We start from the raw sequence: 19,496 nt of genomic DNA, 5'->3' as shown, positions 1-19,496 counted from the left end.
AGGCATTGTCCACCATTATTTCTTGTTCATCGCCACTATCCCCTAAATTAAACCTCCTATTACATGTAAGCCGCAGACCAGTTTAGGGTATTTCGCTACTTTCGCTACATAGAGGGCTGACGAGTATATATACATACGTCTTACATTGCCATGCAACGTGGTCACAATGAAATTATCAATTTAACGCACTGTGAGTAGTGCACAGCTTTTAAAAAAGTTTATCAAATTATGACGTCATAATGAATATAGCACTTAAAATAAATTACTAGATTTTGACGTATCATATTTGTGACGTCACAATTTACGTTACATCATTGATTCAACGCACAGTTTTTCAAACTGATACAGCAGCAAAAAGGATATATAGAGAGCTACAGAATTTGTGAACTATACTATAGTACAAAGTAATGGAGTTTGATCATAGGATACAAACAATTGATAGAAACAGGAATGGTATGTATTCGTGTTTATTTGGGAATCTCAATAACGTAACGCTTGTTTTTGAAAGGAGGGAGATGGAGCAGCCAGAGAATATTTTTAACTTAGCTTAACTTCATGAAAAAATCAGACGAGCAAAAAAAAATCAAAGTACTGAAAGCACTCATGGGAGTTGAACATGGTGTTAAATAAAATCTTTGATCGGGAGGTTAAATGAATGAACAATATTATTATTTCAAATACAGACAAGTGTTTCAGATTTTTTGAGTTGCAAAAATCTTGAGAAAGACATTCAGAGACACTGAATAGCAAAAAAAAAAAAAAAATGCAGGGGCCAAATTGTTGCCTGCCTAGTCCTTTTTTATACCCCCTGCATGAAAAGCGGGAGGGTATTTATTAATCTGGATTTCCGTCTATCTGTTTGTTACGCTTTAGGCATACCCATCTCTTATCCGCAACTCCTCTTACACTACTGAACGAAATTTTTATAGAATCTTTATTACATATTGCCGTTGTGCATCTTCTATTACTTTTCCATCTTACACATATTTTGGGTTTCCCATTGCAAAACATGGACACTGCCATTATATTCATATTAGAGGCGGTTGATCATTTATATAATTCACTGCTCACAATCTTCAAATTTGTAAGATAATTTTCCTTGGCACCTTTACCCATGTGTTATGAAAATTTCAGTTTCGCAGGAATAATATCAATGTTGATAAATATAGAATATCACACTGCTGTTTTGATCTCGGCCCTGGTATCAGCCCGAGCGGTTGGTATCGGCCCAAGGCCGGAGGGCGCGGGCCGAGACCACCCGAGGGCTGATACAAGGGTCGAAATCAAAACAGTGGTGTGTGATGTTGTTTATATCATATATTTAAATTCAAAGAAAAGAACAAATATTTTGATATTTAGCCTATAATTTTGTCATAACAAAATATTAGAGTTATCTTTCTTTATTTCGATGTTCCTGGAGATGTTGCTTGACGGTGAATAATCAAATAGAGATAGATTTGCCTGGTCTGGTCATTAAAAAGAATAGTCCTGGTGTTTTGAAACATTTCATTTCGAAGCACATTAGATAACAAAGATTTAAAAGGTCCCAAACTTAAAAATATTCTACTTTCACTTTGGATCGAACAACTTCGTCAACGAATCGTTACAATTTGTAAACCTGAGATTTATAGTAAATATTTGTTTTGTTTACAATATATATATTTAATTAAAAATGGCACATTAAATGAAAACTTGGTATTGTCTTACTGTCAAAGCAAATAAACGTCCATTGTTTCAAAACATGACTTGTTGCTGTCCTAGAAGTAAACAAGAGTTTCCTCTCCTACGTCACAAATGCAATCATTTGGCGCACTTTTCAAAAACAATTTTCTCAAAATTCTAATATGCAAAAATATTTTTTAAAGATTCTGGTTAAATTTTTCGATATATAATGTTTCTCTTTAATACTTAAACATGAATTTTACTCTTAATTCACACAAATTAAACAGAAATAATGATTTGAAATTTGAGGGCGAGACAGCCCCTTGACGACGGGCCGAGACAGAAATATCTCAGCCCTGAGGGCGAGACAGCCCTACTTCCGATTCGCTGTCTCGCCAAGTCCAAAACGCCTGTATCAGGTATGATACACTCCTAGGTATATGATATAATGTGGATTTTAACACAGTATCCTTTTAAGAGCTAACAGGTTTGTTATATAAAACTTCTCTGTGAATATAAATGTTTTTCAATTACACGAACATTATACATGGAGTACGTCAGAACTTAATCTTTTTTAAATATTGTGAAGAAAAAAGCAATACGAAGTTTAAAACAAATATTTAATGACCAAACATAAAAACAGTGGTATATTTGAGAGTTTGTATGCGTACGAGTTACATGTATCTGGTATGTATATGAGGTTTTCCTTTTATTAAAAAAAACCCTTCATTTTGTTGTTTTTAGGAAATGATTTTACGAAAACATCAGTGTCCGTTCTTTGGTTTTAACATTTATAACAGAGTACTAGATTTACCGCTTTTGGCAGATGATACTGCTGATTTAGTAATAAATACGCATGTTTCCTAAAGTTTTTATGCATTAATGAATTCATTTAAACCAAGAAAACGTTCATGAAAAGCTTGAATAAATTCTATGCACCGGTAAAAAAAAATTGCTAAAAATCCGGGACCGTCGGGCGTTGGGGCGACTAGATTTACCGCTTGCCGTTAGTATGTAGAGTTGTCGATCGTATCTTTTTCAGTGTATGACGTCACACAAAAAATGAGTTCCATTACGAAAAACTTTTGAGGTTCTTTATAATTTAGTTTTACTTTGAACGAAATCTAATATTCAAAATAAGATTATATTCATTATTACATAAGTACAATTTACTTACATTTCAAATTATGAAAATTAGATCAATTCAGGAGAAGATGACATGAACTATTTGTGGCGGATGTTTATGCATGTTTTCTGTTGAATATCATCGGAGTAAATCAGCCGACACAGTAGCCTCGCTTTCGGCGAGCTATATAACCAACACAAATTACTGCGCATGTTAAATACGTGATGACCATGGGAGATTGAACATAGTTCAACTCCCAAAAAAAAGAACTTTGTCCAAACTCAAAAATCCTATCTCGGGTGGGGTTGGGAGGCTGGATTTTAACATATTTCGAATCAATTTTTTCGCCACTTTTCTGTTATACTTCCCTACCACAACAAAAATGGTGTGTGTGTGTGTGCAGACTTTCAACACTTTCAACATTTGTCGCCCGCGTGGCGCAGTGGTAGAGCGTCTGCTTTAGAGTCCCGAAGTAAGGAGTTGATCCTTACGTCGCGGATTCGATTCCCACTGTGGGACGTGGAGACCGGTCCTTTGGATGAGACCGTATAAACCGAGATCCCGTGTCGCAGTAGGTGTTTACACGAAAAAGATCCCTCCCTGCTAAATGATCCTAAGTCCCGAGTATATAGGAAAAAAATTTGCAGCTCTCCGCCGGCAAATGGTGACGTCTCCATATGAGTGAAAAATTCTCGACAAGGATGTTGAACAATATACAATCAATCAATCAGTGAAGCATCACTTACTCTAGTAAAAAGTTATGCCAGTAAAAAATTGTCCCCGACCCCCTGATGCTATGTGCCTCAATCTCACGTGAAAAAATGTTCAATAATTTTATGACTGTACCTATGAAACTCATAAAGAGGGAATAAATAAATTTAAAAAAATCTTGGACAAGGAAATAAGTATGCATTTTCTCCTCATTTGACTCAGAAAAGCTAAGACGCACAAGGGAACAATTTTTGAATCTATACCTACAGACCTATACAACCTATCTAGGCGTTAACCATCTCGTCAGATTTGAAGTTGGCTCAACATACAAATAATTTACATCACCACTAAAGCAAACGGCACTATTGGCTTTCTCAAAAGAAAAATCAACATAAGTAATACAACATCAAGGAGAAAGCATACAAATCATTAGTAAGACCAACTGTTGAGTATGCCAGTGCCGCCTGGAATCCTGATCAAAAGTCAAATATTAATAAAATCGAAATGATTCAGCAAAGAGCAGCTCAGTATGTCCACAATATATGCCACAACGCCTCTTCTGTAACCGAGATGCTAAATCAGCTGGAATGGCCGTCATTAGAAGAGAGACGAAGGATATCCAGCCTAAGTGTCACTTACAAGCTTGTTAACAACAAAGTTAAGATTGACACCAGCCAAAAACTTAGAACTGAAGACAAAACAACTACGGTAGAAACAACAATATTCTGGCATTTCAGTTACCATCATGCCGAACTTCAGTGAGGAAGGAGTCATTCTATCCACGTACCATCCTGGAGTGGAATGCCCTTCCCACCTCTACCGTGATTTCTCCGAGCCTTGACTGTTTCACGGCTCGCCTCCGACAATAAGTCACCAGCCAAATAATTCATTTTTAACTCACCTGTAACATGCGTAAGAAAAACTGTCACAACTGTTACATTTTCATTTTTTTTAAACATGTGCACACCTGGTGCATGGCATCATAGTTAGGAAATTGACGGAGGCCACTCACCGGTAGAAGTAGAAACCTATATATACGAAACAGACCTTGATCTTTAATCTTTTTCTGAAGTTTTAGCATGTTTCGGTGAAGGAAAAAACTACATTATAATGGCTAGGGCATTAATACTATGGCATTAAAACATGCAGTTAATTAATCCCGTTTGTCTCATTACAGCAGAAAAACTTTGGCGGTTTGTCAAAGTGGCAGGAGTTAGTGTATTAGTGGGTGGCTTTGCCGTGGCAGCGGTGCCCTTGGCTGTATCGGCAATGGGGTTCTCCAGCGCTGGGATTGTTGGAGGCTCCCTGGCTGCCCGTATGATGTCTTGGGAAGCGATCTTTAGGGGCGGAGGAGTAGCGGCGGGCGGTCTGGTCTCTACACTACAGAGAGTAGGAGCTGTTGGACTATCTAATGCTGCAAAAACTGTCATTGGCACAATAACAGGGGGATTGTACGCCCTTTTCAGTGGAAGTATGAAACCATTATAAGATATTTTAATATAACCATATACATAAACATAAAAGCAATCTAGGTAAATTAGATCGGGTCGCATACTTGGTACACTAACATATAAGAACATCCTAAAGAAACTCTGCCGATCTACACCTTTTTAAAGCACCGTTGTATCAAAGAATTTTTTTTTAAATCGCCACGTATATTATCTATATTATCATAACTTCGTTCACTGGGATAAATTAAAATGGGTGAAGAAAGATGCAACATTTTCCTTATACAAAGTAAATGTTTTGGGAACACGAAAAATAAATGATATCAATACCCTCAGATTTCTGTGCTGTACGTACTTTAATTTCATTCAACTTTTCTTTTTAGACTCAGAATACCAGAGACGAAAGAATACAATAAACCCGTGTAAAATATGCGTAGATGGTGAAATTAATGCTCTGTTTATGCCATGCTGCCATTTGTATGCTTGTCATCAATGTGCTAATCTGTTGAGTATATGTCCAGTCTGTCAGCAGGAAATAGAAGAAATCTACGTAATTATACAGAAAAAATTCTACAAATTACGCGGAAGGGAAAACATGAATAAAAGATATTCCACACGGAGGTCTATATTATCCGATCGCCGTATCTACTATATGTTTATTGTCAGAACAATAAAAGTAAGCTTAAAATTTTAAAATCCTTCTTATTTTTCGACTCAATTTAGATAATTTGCAATATTATAACGTACTGTAATAATTGTTTTTATTATATTCTCTTCTTTTTTCATATTTATCAGTCAATAACATTGGGCATTTTAAGTTTCTTTGCTATACATGATTTGAGCAATTTTCTTACATAATATTTACGGATATACAAAAAAAATTATTCAGACCGGAGAATTATTAAAAAAAAATTCTCGATTGTTGTCAGCTATCTGATTGGCTCTAACTAGATCACATGATCAAGTATTAAAAAAGTGTGATAGACTGGATGTTTCTATTTTTAAAATTATAAACATGCTGTTCCTAAAATTGGAAAGTTCTGTTGTGAAGCAACAATAGTGTTGACGTCAAAATAGTCTGTTACTATAACCAGATACTGCAGCTGCCAGAAATTTCTTATTTACTGATAAAAAATAATAAAACAATTTTAGCCCTTTAATTCGGTACAATTCCTATATATATAGACCATAGAGAAACCATACATATCGACCTTGCACTCTGTAGGGATTGACCTCATCAAAGGGCTATAATTGTATAATATTAATTTCATGTCCGTCTACACGTAGACATGAGGTTCGTTTTAATAGGTAATTACTGTCCATTATAAGTTGGTATATATAGTATGCCAGGGACATCAAAGATAGGGGGAAACATGGGATAATGTATGCATAACAGTCTAAGCCCTTTATGCATAAATTATCTCATGTTTCCCACTATCGTTGATGCCCCTGGCATACTATGCTAACTAAACAGTGGTTCCTTATATTTCCATTTCATTTTGAAATAAAATGGTAGATTTATAGTCTTTAAAAATGTAGACATGGATTTAAATTACACGAGGACTTCCATGCCAATTTCAATAGTCCTCGCACACTGACGTCAAACACAAAGGCAGCCGCATGAGATTTACATGCATATTTAGCCTCCTTAGCGTCAGACACAGAGACAGATGTCTCCTTAGCTCCATACCAGTCGGGCTGCCTAATTTACTTTCCGGTAGAATTATCAAGAAATCAACTCCGCTAACTTTCAAAGAGTTATCACAGAGAGAAAAAAAAATTAGAAATGGAAATATTTGGTGATAAATTACATGAACTATTGAATTTGAGTTGTAATTTGAGAATTTCTTTGAACTTTTATCAGAACCTCTAGCTTCCAAGTTATTTATCACACTTTTATAACATATAATTTGAATTAACTGAATTAAACAATATTAATGTGAAACGCTGTTTATATAGACATTAAATTAGTAAAAGATATTGAAATCAGTATATTTGAATGCATTTTGATGTAAAAATTAACTTACTTAGTTTGCGAATTACAAATTCATATGTAAATATGCTATCCTTTCCTTTAAATACACCGATTAAAAAAACTTGACAAAAATTCAATAGAATGATAGAAATGAAATAAAAAGATTGAAATGTGTCAAAATGAATGAAATTGAACCACTGATTTTAGACTAAAAAAAAAATTAAAACACTTTTATATTTAACATATAACATCATATGTTTTACATTTGACCTCTAAATTTGACTTTGACCTTTACTGTTCATAAAATATGGAGACTCCTCATATATACGTGTGTGCTCAAACTGTTCGGTCTTCTCTAATACAAAGCAATCGAAAGTTTTAATAACAGACGAAATCGCCTTTATATGACACAATTTCATTCTTATTGTAGGCTTGTTATCCCCCTTCTTGAAAAGTGGGAGGGTGTATTGTAATCGGGATTTCCGTCCGTCTGTCTGTTTTAGGCTTAGGGGTACCTATCTCTTATCCGCAACTCCTCTTTAACTACTGAATGAAATTTGATGAGACTTTCAGATAATCTTTATAACATAATGCAATTATATATATGCACCTCCTATTTTACTTTTTGATTCGGCATATATTTTGAGTTTTCCATTGCAAAACATGGACTCTGCCATTATTTTCATATGGCATGCGGGGGGTATTATCTAGTGAGCTCATTGCTCACAGTACCTTTATTTTAACAGAAAAGGGTGTATACATGTCAATAGTGAAATTTTTCCTACCCAAAGTTATTGAATAGAAGAAATGAGTTACATTGTACTACATATTGAATGTTTATCATGAGATAGTCAGTCTACAACTATAACCGTGTATCGCTCTAAACTTCCTTTCTTTTCAAGTACTTTCTAATTATTTTTGTTTAATTAGTTTTATCAGAAAATGTTGGATTTTGAATAAATCAGCTGTTGTTGTTGTTGAGGTCCTCACCTATTGTTTATAAGGAAGAAAATACTATAATAATACTTTTTTTACTAATTGAGGAAAAAGTTCTATCACCTTTTGTGTTTTTGAAAGAGGTTTGTATAAAATCATGTGTAATTCCTTAATTTTCAAATCTGATCGAAAAAAATGGACTCCATGAGGTCTTCTGAAACGTAAGTTGTAATGATAAATATACATTAGTCTGAAAAATGCCGTTTATTTTTGTTTCAAACATTCTATTTGAAAATTATAACTTTATATAATCATACCCCACGCATCATGTTGCGGGAGGTATATAATGTTTTTGAACTGTCCGTCAGTCAGTCATTGTATCAGTCAGTCAGTCAGTCCTAATTTTTTTGTCAGCGCAAAACCGGCCCTCATAAACCGCTGCACAGAATTTGGTCAAACTTTGCACATATGTAGGATTCAAGTGTAGATGTGTATATTACCAAGAAATTCCGATCGCGATTTCTTATATTTTTTTCGGGAATTTCGGCACTTTTCAACTTAAATTTTTGGTCATGTCTCGAATATAGAGATGAACAGTTTGTCAGCACCGCTGCACATAATTTAGTCAAACTTTGCACATATTTAGGACACAATGTGTAGATGTGCATATTACCAGGAAATTCCGATTCCTTTATTTTTCTGGAAATTTCGGCACATTTCAACTTTGATTTTTGGCTATATCTTGAATACAGAGATGAACAGTTTGTCAGCGCAACTCCTCATAAACCGCTGCACAGAATTTGGTCAAACTTTGCAGATATTTAGAACACAATGTGTAGATGTGCATATTACCAGGATATTTCGATTCCTTTATTGTTTCCGGGAATTTCGGCACTTTTCAACTTTGAATTGTAGACATATCTTGAATATTAAGATGATCATTTATCAGCGCAACTTCTCATTAACCACTGCACAGAATTCTGTCACATTTTGCCGACATTTAGGACACAATATGTACATGTGCATCAGGAAATTCCGATTCCTTTATTCTTTTTCGGGATTTTCGGCACTTTGAGTTTTGGGGGAGCGTGAGGTTTGTGCGCTTGCTCACATCTTCTTTCAATATACATTGTATGTGGCTCAAAACAGTCTTAATTTGAAAATGAAAATGGTTTGTGAACAACATAACACTAAAAGAGCTAAATAAAAAAATAAAAGCATTGCTGATGATATATCTCTAGTAGGTAAGTAAGTGTCAAATGTAGAAGATAAAGCTCTTTTTTATCCTTTAAAGTAGGATAGATTTGGAGCACATGTCAGAATATGTGTTCGGAAAACTGTGTAAAGAAGTGGGGACATCCGTAGAAATTGGAGCTAGGAGAGATATTCTGGATATTCAAGATGTGATAACAAATCAAATAAGAACGTGTCATGACACTGTGATGATGAGAAGTGGAAGCCACAAAGAAGGATTCCGACTGGAAGGATCAGATATAGACGTTATGATGTGGCCAAAAAAGGAGATGGTGATCTGGGAGTTATCTCAATCTTTCTATTACAACAGATACAGAAAAACACTGATTCTCTCAGACTGTTCTGATAGTCCACCAGGATATACTTTACTATGTATTTTGTCTGCCAGCTTGAATGGAACTATCATGAGAGATCGTGTAGGAAGGAATATATCCAGTTCTGAATTCAGACAATGTCTGTATTTTGCATCCCTTTTTAACTCCAATCCATATATGCATGGACCTTGCGTCAGTAGAACTCATGGAAAACTTGAATATGATTATGCCTACTGTTTCGCCTCTGATTTTTGGCCCCCATCTGCCTCCTCCTGGATAGAAAGAAGTCACACGTGGCCCCCGTCCCATATTGTTCATGACATAGTGAAAAGTGGATGTCACCTTGTAGCAATTGGACATAAACTAGGAAGACACGAACATGATGAATGGAGAATATCTTTCTCTCTGGCAGAGCAAAAACTTGTGTATATAATGAATCACTGTCAGTTCCTAACTTACGGTTTTCTTAAATTGTTTTTAAGAAGAATAATTAACAATGGATTAAGGGATGATGAAAAATTACTGTGTTCCTACCACATAAAGACTGCCGTTTTCTGGGCGATTCAACAAAATATGATACCCCACTGGTGTCCACAAAATCTCCTGATGTGTTCATGGGTCTGTTTTAAACTCATCCTTAAATGGGTGTATGAGGGGGTGTGTCCCAACTTTTTCATTCCAACTAACAACATGTTTATTAGCAATATATATGGTGAAGCACAAAATATGTTATTTATAAAACTGTATGAGCTTTATACCAAAGGTATAAAATCGCTACTAGACACTCTCTACATTATGTCATGTAACGCATGTATAGATATTCTTCGTAATCCAAAGTTCATTATATGTACAGATGAAAATACCCTGATTTGTGAAACTGATTTTGATGTCAAGTTATTTGATGAAATAAGCAACAATTATTCACTAACTGTCATAGATTTACAAAGCTGCATGTTGTATCTACTTGCAATAGAAGAGATGATAAATTCACCCCTGACACAGTATCAAGTCATTACTGTACAGAAATTAACAGGCAATATCCTTCAGAAACTTGCTTTTATGTTACATATGATTACTTTTACACAAGAAAACAAACTTAAATACAGAGCTGACAAAATTTCCTGTCACATCCTGAAATTTGCAGCGAAGTTTGGTTGTATATCCGACTTATTGTACATAGCCATATATTATTACAAGACATTTAGATACATGGAAGCATTAGCTATTATAGAAATGATAAAGGTGAAGATATTGCAGCCTTACGTTATCCACAATTTTAAGGTCGATGCAAAAAAGTACATTGAGTTTCTAAAAGGACAGTCCTGGTCTATAAAAATGAGAGAGGCCGTTGCATGGAATATCAGTCTAAGTCATGAAATACAATATATCAATGAACTGATACCAGAACAAATATCTAGTCTACAGCACGGTTCAGCTTTTTTATATGTCCCAACCTCGGTACTGTTATACATGCTGGAAATCTTCTGCTACAGATACATAGACACAATAAGAGCACAAACAGCTCTGAATGAATTACGAACATTAATTCATTACGATGAAAGGCAGTTCATACCTTATGGTGTCGTTAACATATCATGGCATATTTTGGGGATGTGCCAGCAGATGACGGGAAACTTTCCGGATGCTCTATGCTCATACCAACAATCTTTAAGAGAAGATCAACTCCACAGTATACAAAGTGCTACAGAAATGAGAATGTCTGAAATCTGTCAATGGAATCACTATACGTCTAGTTAAATTCAGTTCAACACGTCTATAACGCAATGTATCGTTTAGAACAATCGTCATATTTTCGTCCAATTGTCAAACACAGTATGGCAGATTTTTGGAATGTGTCAGCAAATGACATGGAACCTTCAAAATGCTGTATACTCATACCAACAATCTCTCAGCGAAGATCAACTTCATAGTATACTAACCACTACAGAAATGAGAATGCAAGCAAATTGGCAATGGAATCATGAAATAAGTTAAATGCAAGATACTTGAAAAAAGAACTTTATTTGAAAGAGTTTAAACACAATATTGTTCCTATTTTATTTTAATTCTTTACAGCATTTAATATCTTCGTGTGTATCATTGAATGTTGTAACTTGTAAAACATTGTATTATTGCTGTTGATAGACAGATGTTCTTGTGCTTATTACATTGATATGTTTAGAATGAATACGGTAAGTTGTTTTGCTTATTTTGGGATTTTCTATTGCTTTGAATTGGGAGAAACATATTAAATAATGAAAGTAGTAATTTTTGTGTTTGTCAAAGTTTTCTCAGCTACCACAACAAAGCATATTTTGAAATATTGTAACAGTTTTGGCATGCCATATTGTGGATCAAATTTTGCTTCTATACCAAATTTCTATGCAACTACTCATATAGAAGATGCTAGAGAAATTTTAGCACACTCTTTGTGTAGGCTTGTCATATGGTTAGATTCATTTTTATTCGAATTCGATGTCTAGTTTTAGTTTTTAACTTTCTGGTAGTACTAAATTCACATCTAGTGCGGTTTACAGGTGAGCATTGGCTTTCTGACTTTCTGACTTTCTGTCAATATCTAACCAACTTTTGGACCTTAAGGACATTGGCAACGTTTCTGGCTTTCGTATAGACTTTTTCAAGATTTTTTTGAACAGGTTTAATGGTACCAAACATGTTCATTTCAGGTCCTTTTTACCCATCAAGCCAGCCTTCCTTTATAGATTTTGTCAAATCAATGCTTTTACAATTTTCTATGCATTTCCTATGTAAATTGTTGATAAAATGGGCCTATATTATTTTTAACCATAAGTTTTCTCCAAAACCCATTTATTTCATAAGGTTTATACATAAAATACATTGTTGAAACCTCATCTTTGTTGACATGCATATATTTTGGCTGCAAATGCAAATATTGAAACAAAACACAGAAATACACGCACTGTTCTTTAATTTTAAGTCACTTCCCTTAACATCTAATCAATATTCATAATGATCAAGAGACTGGTTGTTTGTTTTTATTCTATAATTTACTTTATTGGAAACGAACTGTCATAAAACATTTTGGCAAGGATTTATTATTAACTTTAAATGGTGCCTCTTTCACATAACCTATAGAATCGCTCTCATCCGGTCTACTTAGCTATCACCACCACTTTCATTATTATTATTTTACATTTTATCATTCCCGTACCTATTCTAAATGACGACATGTTGACTGTCTGCCTGCTCAGCACAATGTTAACAAACCCTCGCTACTTTTCTTTTATTACTGAAGAGTTGAATATATCCGATAAAAAACACATGTGCTTTTGTTTACCTCTCAGTTTGTAACATATGCTTTCTTTGTTTTCAGCGCCTAGAGAATTCCATACGGGAGATCACTCTCAATGACTCTTTTCATAAGTGAAAAAACCTATGTATAGACCTTTTTTTTTCTACGGAAAACCTGAGTTGCCAATGACCTTAATCCTGGACATTGAAAATAGGGTTCCCGAATATCTACGTTTTGCTGCTTCAAGTTCAGCGGTAGAGAGGGAATATTTTTAAAAGATTGTATTAATTATAATGACTTAAGCTTTGGCCACAACCTCAGAGACCATGGGGTTCATCCGCCCTTCTTCAATGGATGATAAGAACCAAAGTTGGTTGAAAGTCTTTCGATTGTTGCATAAAATGACCTGTTTGGTTCTTATTTATGACCAGAGTATTAAGTACTCTGTAAACCAACTATTATTGGCGTCATCTTTTATTCGCGATTCTTCAGATTGAAATCAATCGGCGACGAATAATTTTCCAACTGAAAAACCATTTTCAACTGATACAAAGCAAAATAACTGCTTTGCGACAATCAATATTCGCGAGTTAAAGTAGGTAGCGAAACTATAGTATACCTGACGAGCTTTTGAACGGTCGAAGCAGAGACAAAAGACATCTGAATGACTCCTTTGATTAAAGATGTTCATGCAACCTTTCTTAAAGTGAGTTTTTTCACATGGTTTAGAGTCACGAATACATGTATCTCCGTTTTATATTTATTTTTATAAAGTTTGATTTCAATTAAAGACAGCTGGTTCGGAAAACAAAAACAAAAAAAGAAGAAATATTTATTAATTGAGGAATGATTAATAATTTTTCGTGGAAAATATTGGCGATATCTTTAAAAATAAACTCAATTTAATACATCCTAATTATAAAAGTGTTTTTTATGATAACGATAATGACCTCAATTAAAATTTTCAAGTTGTGCTATTTGTTATAAGTTGATAAACAGATGGTACAAAACAGTCTCTCTAAGAATCTTCCTTTTAATTCTCCAAAGCGTAATTGACTTGTTAACAATATATGATGTTTAAATTTACACTCAAAAACGCCCATTATGCATGAATTATCCCATGTTTCGCGTTATGCATAAATTATCCCATGTTTCCCACTATCGTTGATGCCCTTGGCATACTATACTAACTAGACAGCGATTCCTTATATTTTCATTTCATTTTGAAATAAAATGGTAGATTAAGACTTTAAAAATGTAGACATAGATTTAAATACACGAGGACTCTCATGCCAATTTCAATAGTCCTCGCACACTGACGTCAAATACAAAGGCAGACGTATGAGATTTACATGCAAATTTAGCCTCCTTAGCGACAGAGACAGATGCGCACGAGATTTGCATGCATATTAGGCCTCCCTAGCTCCTGACCTATCGACCCGCCTAATTTACATTCCGGTAGAATTATCTAGAAATCAACTCCGCTAACTTTCAAAGAGATATCACAGAGGGAAAAAAAATTAGAAATGGAAATATTTGGTCATAAATTACATGAAATGTTGAATTTGAGTTGTAATTTGACAATTTCTTTGACCTTTTATCAGAACCTCTAGATTTACCTTCCAAATTATTTATAACACTTTAATAACATATTTGAATTAATTGAATTAAACAATATTAATACTTATGTTAATATTTGTACTTCAGTGAAACGCTGTTTATAAAGACTTTAAATAAGTAAAAGATATTGAAATCAGTATAATTGAATGCATTTTGATGTAAAAATAAACTTACTTAGTTCGAGAATTACAAAGTCATATGTAAATATGCTCCCCTTTCCTTTAAATAAACCGATTAATAAAATCTTGACAAAAAATCAATAGAATGATAGAAATGAAAAAGAAAGATTAAAATGTGTCAAATATGAGCTCGAGGGAAACTGAACCACTGATTTTAGATTTTAAAAAATTGAAAAAAAAACTTTGATATTAAACTGATATTAAACTGATGACATCATACTTTTTACCTTTGACCTTTAAATATGACTTTTACCTTTACTGTTCATAAAATATGGAGACTCCTCATATATACATGTGTGCTCAAACTGTTAGGTCTTCTCTAATACAAAGCAATCGAACGTTTTAATAAGAGACGAAATCGCCTGTATATGACACAAACACATTCTAATTGTAGGCTTGAAAATGTCTAATATATAGGATGTCTTATTTTTATCCCCCACCTTGAAAAGCGGGAGGGTAAATTGTAATCGGGATGGCCGTTCGTCTGTCTGTTTTACGCTTTGGGGTACCCATCTCTTATCCGCAACTCCTCTTTAACTACTGAATGAAATTTGATGAGACTTTCAGAGAGTCTTTATTTCATAATGCAATTATATATGCACCTCCTATTTCACTTTTTGATTCGACATACATACTGAGTTTCCCATTGCAAAACATGGACACTGCCATTATTTTCATATGGGAGGCGGGGGTATTATTTAGTGAGTTCATTGCTTACAGTTCCTTTATTTTCACAGAAAAGGGTGTATACATGTCAATTTTGTGAACTTTTTTTCTACCCAAAATTATTGAATAGAAGAAATGAGTTACATTGTACTACATAATTAAAAATGTTTTACACGAGATCGTCAATCTACAACCATACCCGTGTATAGCTCTAAGCTTCCTTTCTTTTCAAGTACTTTCTAATTATTTTTGTTTAATTAGTTTTGTCAGAACATGTTGGATTTTGAAAATATCATCTGTTGTTGTTGTTGTTGTCACCTGTTGTTTATAAGGAAGAAAATACTATAATAATAGTTTTTTGCTAATTGAGGAAAAAGTTCTATCATCTTTTGAGTTATTAATAGAATTTTTTGTAAAAGAAGTTTGTATAAAATCATATGTAATTCCTAAATTTTCAAATCTGATCGGAAAAAATGGACTCCATGAGGTCCTCTGAAATGTAAGTTTTTATGATAAATATACAATATTCTGAAAAATGCCGTTCATATTTGTTTCATAACATTCTATTTGAAAATCATAACTTTATATAATAATACCCCACGCATCAAGTTGCGGGAGGTATAAAATGTTTTTGACCCGTCCGTCAGTCAGTCAATGTGGAAGTCACTCAGTCAGACAGTCCGTCAGTCCTTTTTTTCAGCGCAACCCCTCATAAACCGCTGCACAGAATTTTTTCCGGGAATTTCGGCACTTTTCAACTTATATTTTTGGCCATGTCTCGAATATATAGATGAACAGTTTGTCAGCACCGCTGCACATAATTTAGTCAAACTTTGCATATATTTAGTACACAATGTGTAGATGTGCATATTACCAGGAAATTCCGATTCCTTTATTTTTCTGGAAATTTCGGCACATTTTAACTTTGATTTTTGGCTATATCTTGAATACAGAGATGAACAGTTTGTCAGCGCAACTCCTCATAAACCGCTGCACAGAATTTTTTCAAACTTTGCAGATATTTAGAACACAATGTGAAGTTGTGCATATTACCAGGATATTTCGATTCCTTTATTGTTTCCGGAAATTTCGGCATTTTTCAACTTTGATTTTTGGACATATCTTGAATATAGAGATGAGCAGTTTGTCAGCGAAACTTCTCATAAACCGCTGCACAGAATTCTGTCAAATTTTGCCGACATTTAGGACACAATATGTAGATGTGTATCATAAAATTCCGATTCCTTTATTCGTTTTCGGGATTTTCGGCACTTTGAGTTTTGGGGGAGCGTGAGGTATGTGCGCTTGCTCACATTTCCTTTCATTATACATTGTATGTGGCTCAAAACAGTCTTAATTTGAAAAAGTAAATGGTTTGTGAACAGCATTACACTTAAAGAGCTAAATAAAAAGATAAAAGCATTGCTGATGATATATCTCTAGTAGGTAATTAAGTGTCAAATGTAGAAGATAAAGATCTTTATTATCCTTTGTAGTAGGATAGACTTGCAGCACATGTCAGAATATGTGTTCGGAAAACTGTGTAAAGAAGTGGGGACATCCGTAGAAATTGGAGCCAGGAGAGATATTCTGGATATCCAAGATGTGATAAAGAATCAAATAAGGACTTGTCATGACACTGTTGTGATGACAAGTGGAAGCCACAAAGAAGGATTCAGACTGGAAGGATCAAATATAGACGTTATGATGTGGCCAAGAAAGGAGATCGTGATATGGGAATTATCTCAGGCTTTCTATTACAACAGATACAGAAAAACACTGATTCTCTCTGACTGCTCTGATAGTCCACCAGGATACACTTTACTACATATTATATCCGCCAGCTTGAATGGAACTATCATGAGAGATCGTGTAGGAAGGAATATATCCAGTTCTGAATTCAGACAGAGTTTGTATTTTGCATCCCTTTTTATTTCCAATCCATATATGCATGGACCTTGCGTCACTAGAACTCATGGAGAACTAGAATTTGATTATGCCCTCTGTTTGGCCTCTGATTTTTGGCCTCCATCTGCCTCCTCCTGGATAGACAGAAGTCACACGTGGCCCCCGTCTCATATTGTTGAGGACATAGTGAAAAGTGGATGTCACCTTGTAGCAATTGGACATAAACTAGGAAGACATGAACACAATGAATGGAGAATCTCTTTCTCTCTGGCAGAACAAAAGCTTGTGTGTGCAATGAACCAGTGTCAGTTTCTAACTTACGGTTTCCTTAAATTGTTTTTAAGAAGATAAATTAACAATGGATTAAGAGATGAAGAAAAATTACTGTGTTCCTACCATATTAAGACTGCCGTTTTCTGGGCAATACAACAAAATATAATACCCTACTGGCATCCACAAAATCTCCTGAAGTGTTCTTGGGTCTGTTTTAAACTCATCCTCAAATGGGGGAGTGTGTCCAAACTTTTTCATTCCAAGTAACAACATGTTTATTAGCAATATATACGGTGAAGCACAAAACGGTTTATTTACAAGACTATATGAGCTTTATACCAAAGGTATCAAATCGCTGCTAGACACGCTCTACATCATGTCATGTAAAGCATGTATAGACATTCTTCGTCATCCAAAGTTCTGTATCTGTACCGATGAAAATACCTTGACTTCTGAAATTGATTTTGATGTCAAGCTATTCGAGGAAATAAGTAATAATCATTCACTACCTGCCATAGATTTACAAAGCTGCATGTTGTATCTATTAGCAATAGAAGAGATGATAAGTTCACCCCTGACACAGTATCAAGTCATTACTGTACAGAAATTAACAGGCAATATCCTTCAGAAACTTCCTTTTATATTACATATGAATACTTGTGCTCAAAACAACAAACATAAATACAGAGCTGACAAAATGTCCTGTCATATCCTGAAATTTGCAGCGAACTTTGGTTGTATATCCGACTTGTTGTATATAGCCATGTATTATTACAAAACATTTAGATACACGGAAGCTTCAGCTATTATAGAGGTTATAAAGGTAAAACTTTCGCAGCCTTACGTGATCCACAATTTTAAGGTCGATGCAAACAAGTACATTGAGTATCTAAAGGGACAGTCCTGGTCTACAAAAATGAGAGAAGCCGTTGCATGGAATATCAATCTTAGTAATGAAATGCAATATATCAATGAACTGATACCAGAACAAATATCTAGTCTACAGCACGGTTCACCTTTTTTATATGTTCCAACCTATGCACTGTTATACATGCTGGAAATATTCTGCAACAGATGCATAGGCACAATAAGAGCACAAACAGCTCTGAATGAATTATGAACATTAGTTCATTATGATGAAAGGCAGTTCATACCTTTCGGTGTCGTTATCATATCATGGCATATTTTGGGGATGTGCCAGCAGATGATGGGAAACTTTCAGGATGCTCTATGCTCATACCAACAATCTTTAAGAGAAGATCAACTCCACAGTATACAAAGTGCTACAGAAATGAGAATGTCTGAAATCTGTCAATGGAATAACTATAGGTTTAGTTAAATTCAATGAAACACGCCTATAACACAGCTGTGACCTTTCGTCCAATTGTCGAAAACATAGTATCGCAGATTTGGGGATTCGTCAACAGATGACAGGGGACCTTCAGGATGCTCTATAATTATACCAACAATCTCTAAAAGAGGATCAACTTCACCATATACAAACTGCTACAGAAATGAGAATGCAGACAATTTGGCATTGGAAATATAAAAAAAAAGTTAAATGCAAGAAACTTGTAAAAGAATTCTATCTGAAGAGTTTATACACAATGTTGTTCCCATTTTGTAATTTTTTTTACTTCTTTAAAGCATTTATTATCTTCATGTGTATCATTGATTTTGTAAAACATTGTAATATTGCTGTTGATAGACAGATGTCCTTATGCTTATAAAATTAACATTTTTAGAATTAATACGGTAAGTATTAACATTTTTAGAATGAATACGGTAAGTTATTTTGCTTATTTTTGGATTTTCTTTGGCTTTGAAAAGGGAGAAACATTAAATTGAAAGTAATAATTTTTGTTTTTGTCAAAGTTTTCTCAGCAACTACAACAAAGCAGATTTTTGAAATTTTATAATAATTTTGGCATGTCATACTGTGGATCAAATTTTGATAACTTCCTGATTATTCTTGCGTCTTCTGTACCAAATTTACATGCAACTAGTCATAGAATATGCTAGTGAAATTTTAGCACACTCTTTGTGTAGGCATGTCATATGATTGGATTCTTTTTTATTCGAAATCGATGTCAAGTTTTAGTTAACTTTCTGTTACTACTAAATTCACCTCATAACGCGAGTTTTACAAG

General features: G+C 34.3%; 1 protein-coding gene across 1 annotated transcript; it reads left to right on the top strand.

Annotated features, from left to right (window-relative positions):
- The first annotated feature begins 399 nt into the window (after positions 1-399).
- On the top strand, positions 400-5,675 carry LOC134228961 (death-associated inhibitor of apoptosis 1-like). Its single transcript, XM_062710662.1, has 3 exons — positions 400-453; positions 4,677-4,970; positions 5,331-5,675. The coding sequence occupies exons 1-3, from the start codon at positions 408-410 to the stop codon at positions 5,639-5,641; spliced, it is 651 nt and encodes a 216-aa protein (XP_062566646.1). The 5' UTR covers positions 400-407; the 3' UTR covers positions 5,642-5,675.
- Positions 5,676-19,496: the final 13,821 nt, after the last annotated feature.

Source organism: Saccostrea cucullata, unplaced genomic scaffold (assembly GCF_032062105.1).
Source record: "Saccostrea cucullata isolate Sc308-1 unplaced genomic scaffold, CSIRO_AGI_Scuc_v1 ctg5300, whole genome shotgun sequence".
In the NCBI taxonomy this organism is placed as follows: Eukaryota; Metazoa; Mollusca; class Bivalvia; order Ostreida; family Ostreidae; genus Saccostrea; species Saccostrea cuccullata.
The sequence above is the reverse complement of the archived record's forward strand: the minus strand, read 5'-3'. Positions and strand labels throughout refer to the sequence as shown.

Coding starts and splice junctions, on each gene's coding strand:
- LOC134228961 (XM_062710662.1), top strand. CDS start 408: ATGGAGTTTGATCATAGGATACAAACAATTGATAGAAACAGGAATG. Junction 454..4,676: donor AATTGATAGAAACAGGAATG/GTATGTATTCGT, acceptor GTCTCATTACAG/CAGAAAAACTTTGGCGGTTT. Junction 4,971..5,330: donor GTACGCCCTTTTCAGTGGAA/GTATGAAACCAT, acceptor TTTTCTTTTTAG/ACTCAGAATACCAGAGACGA.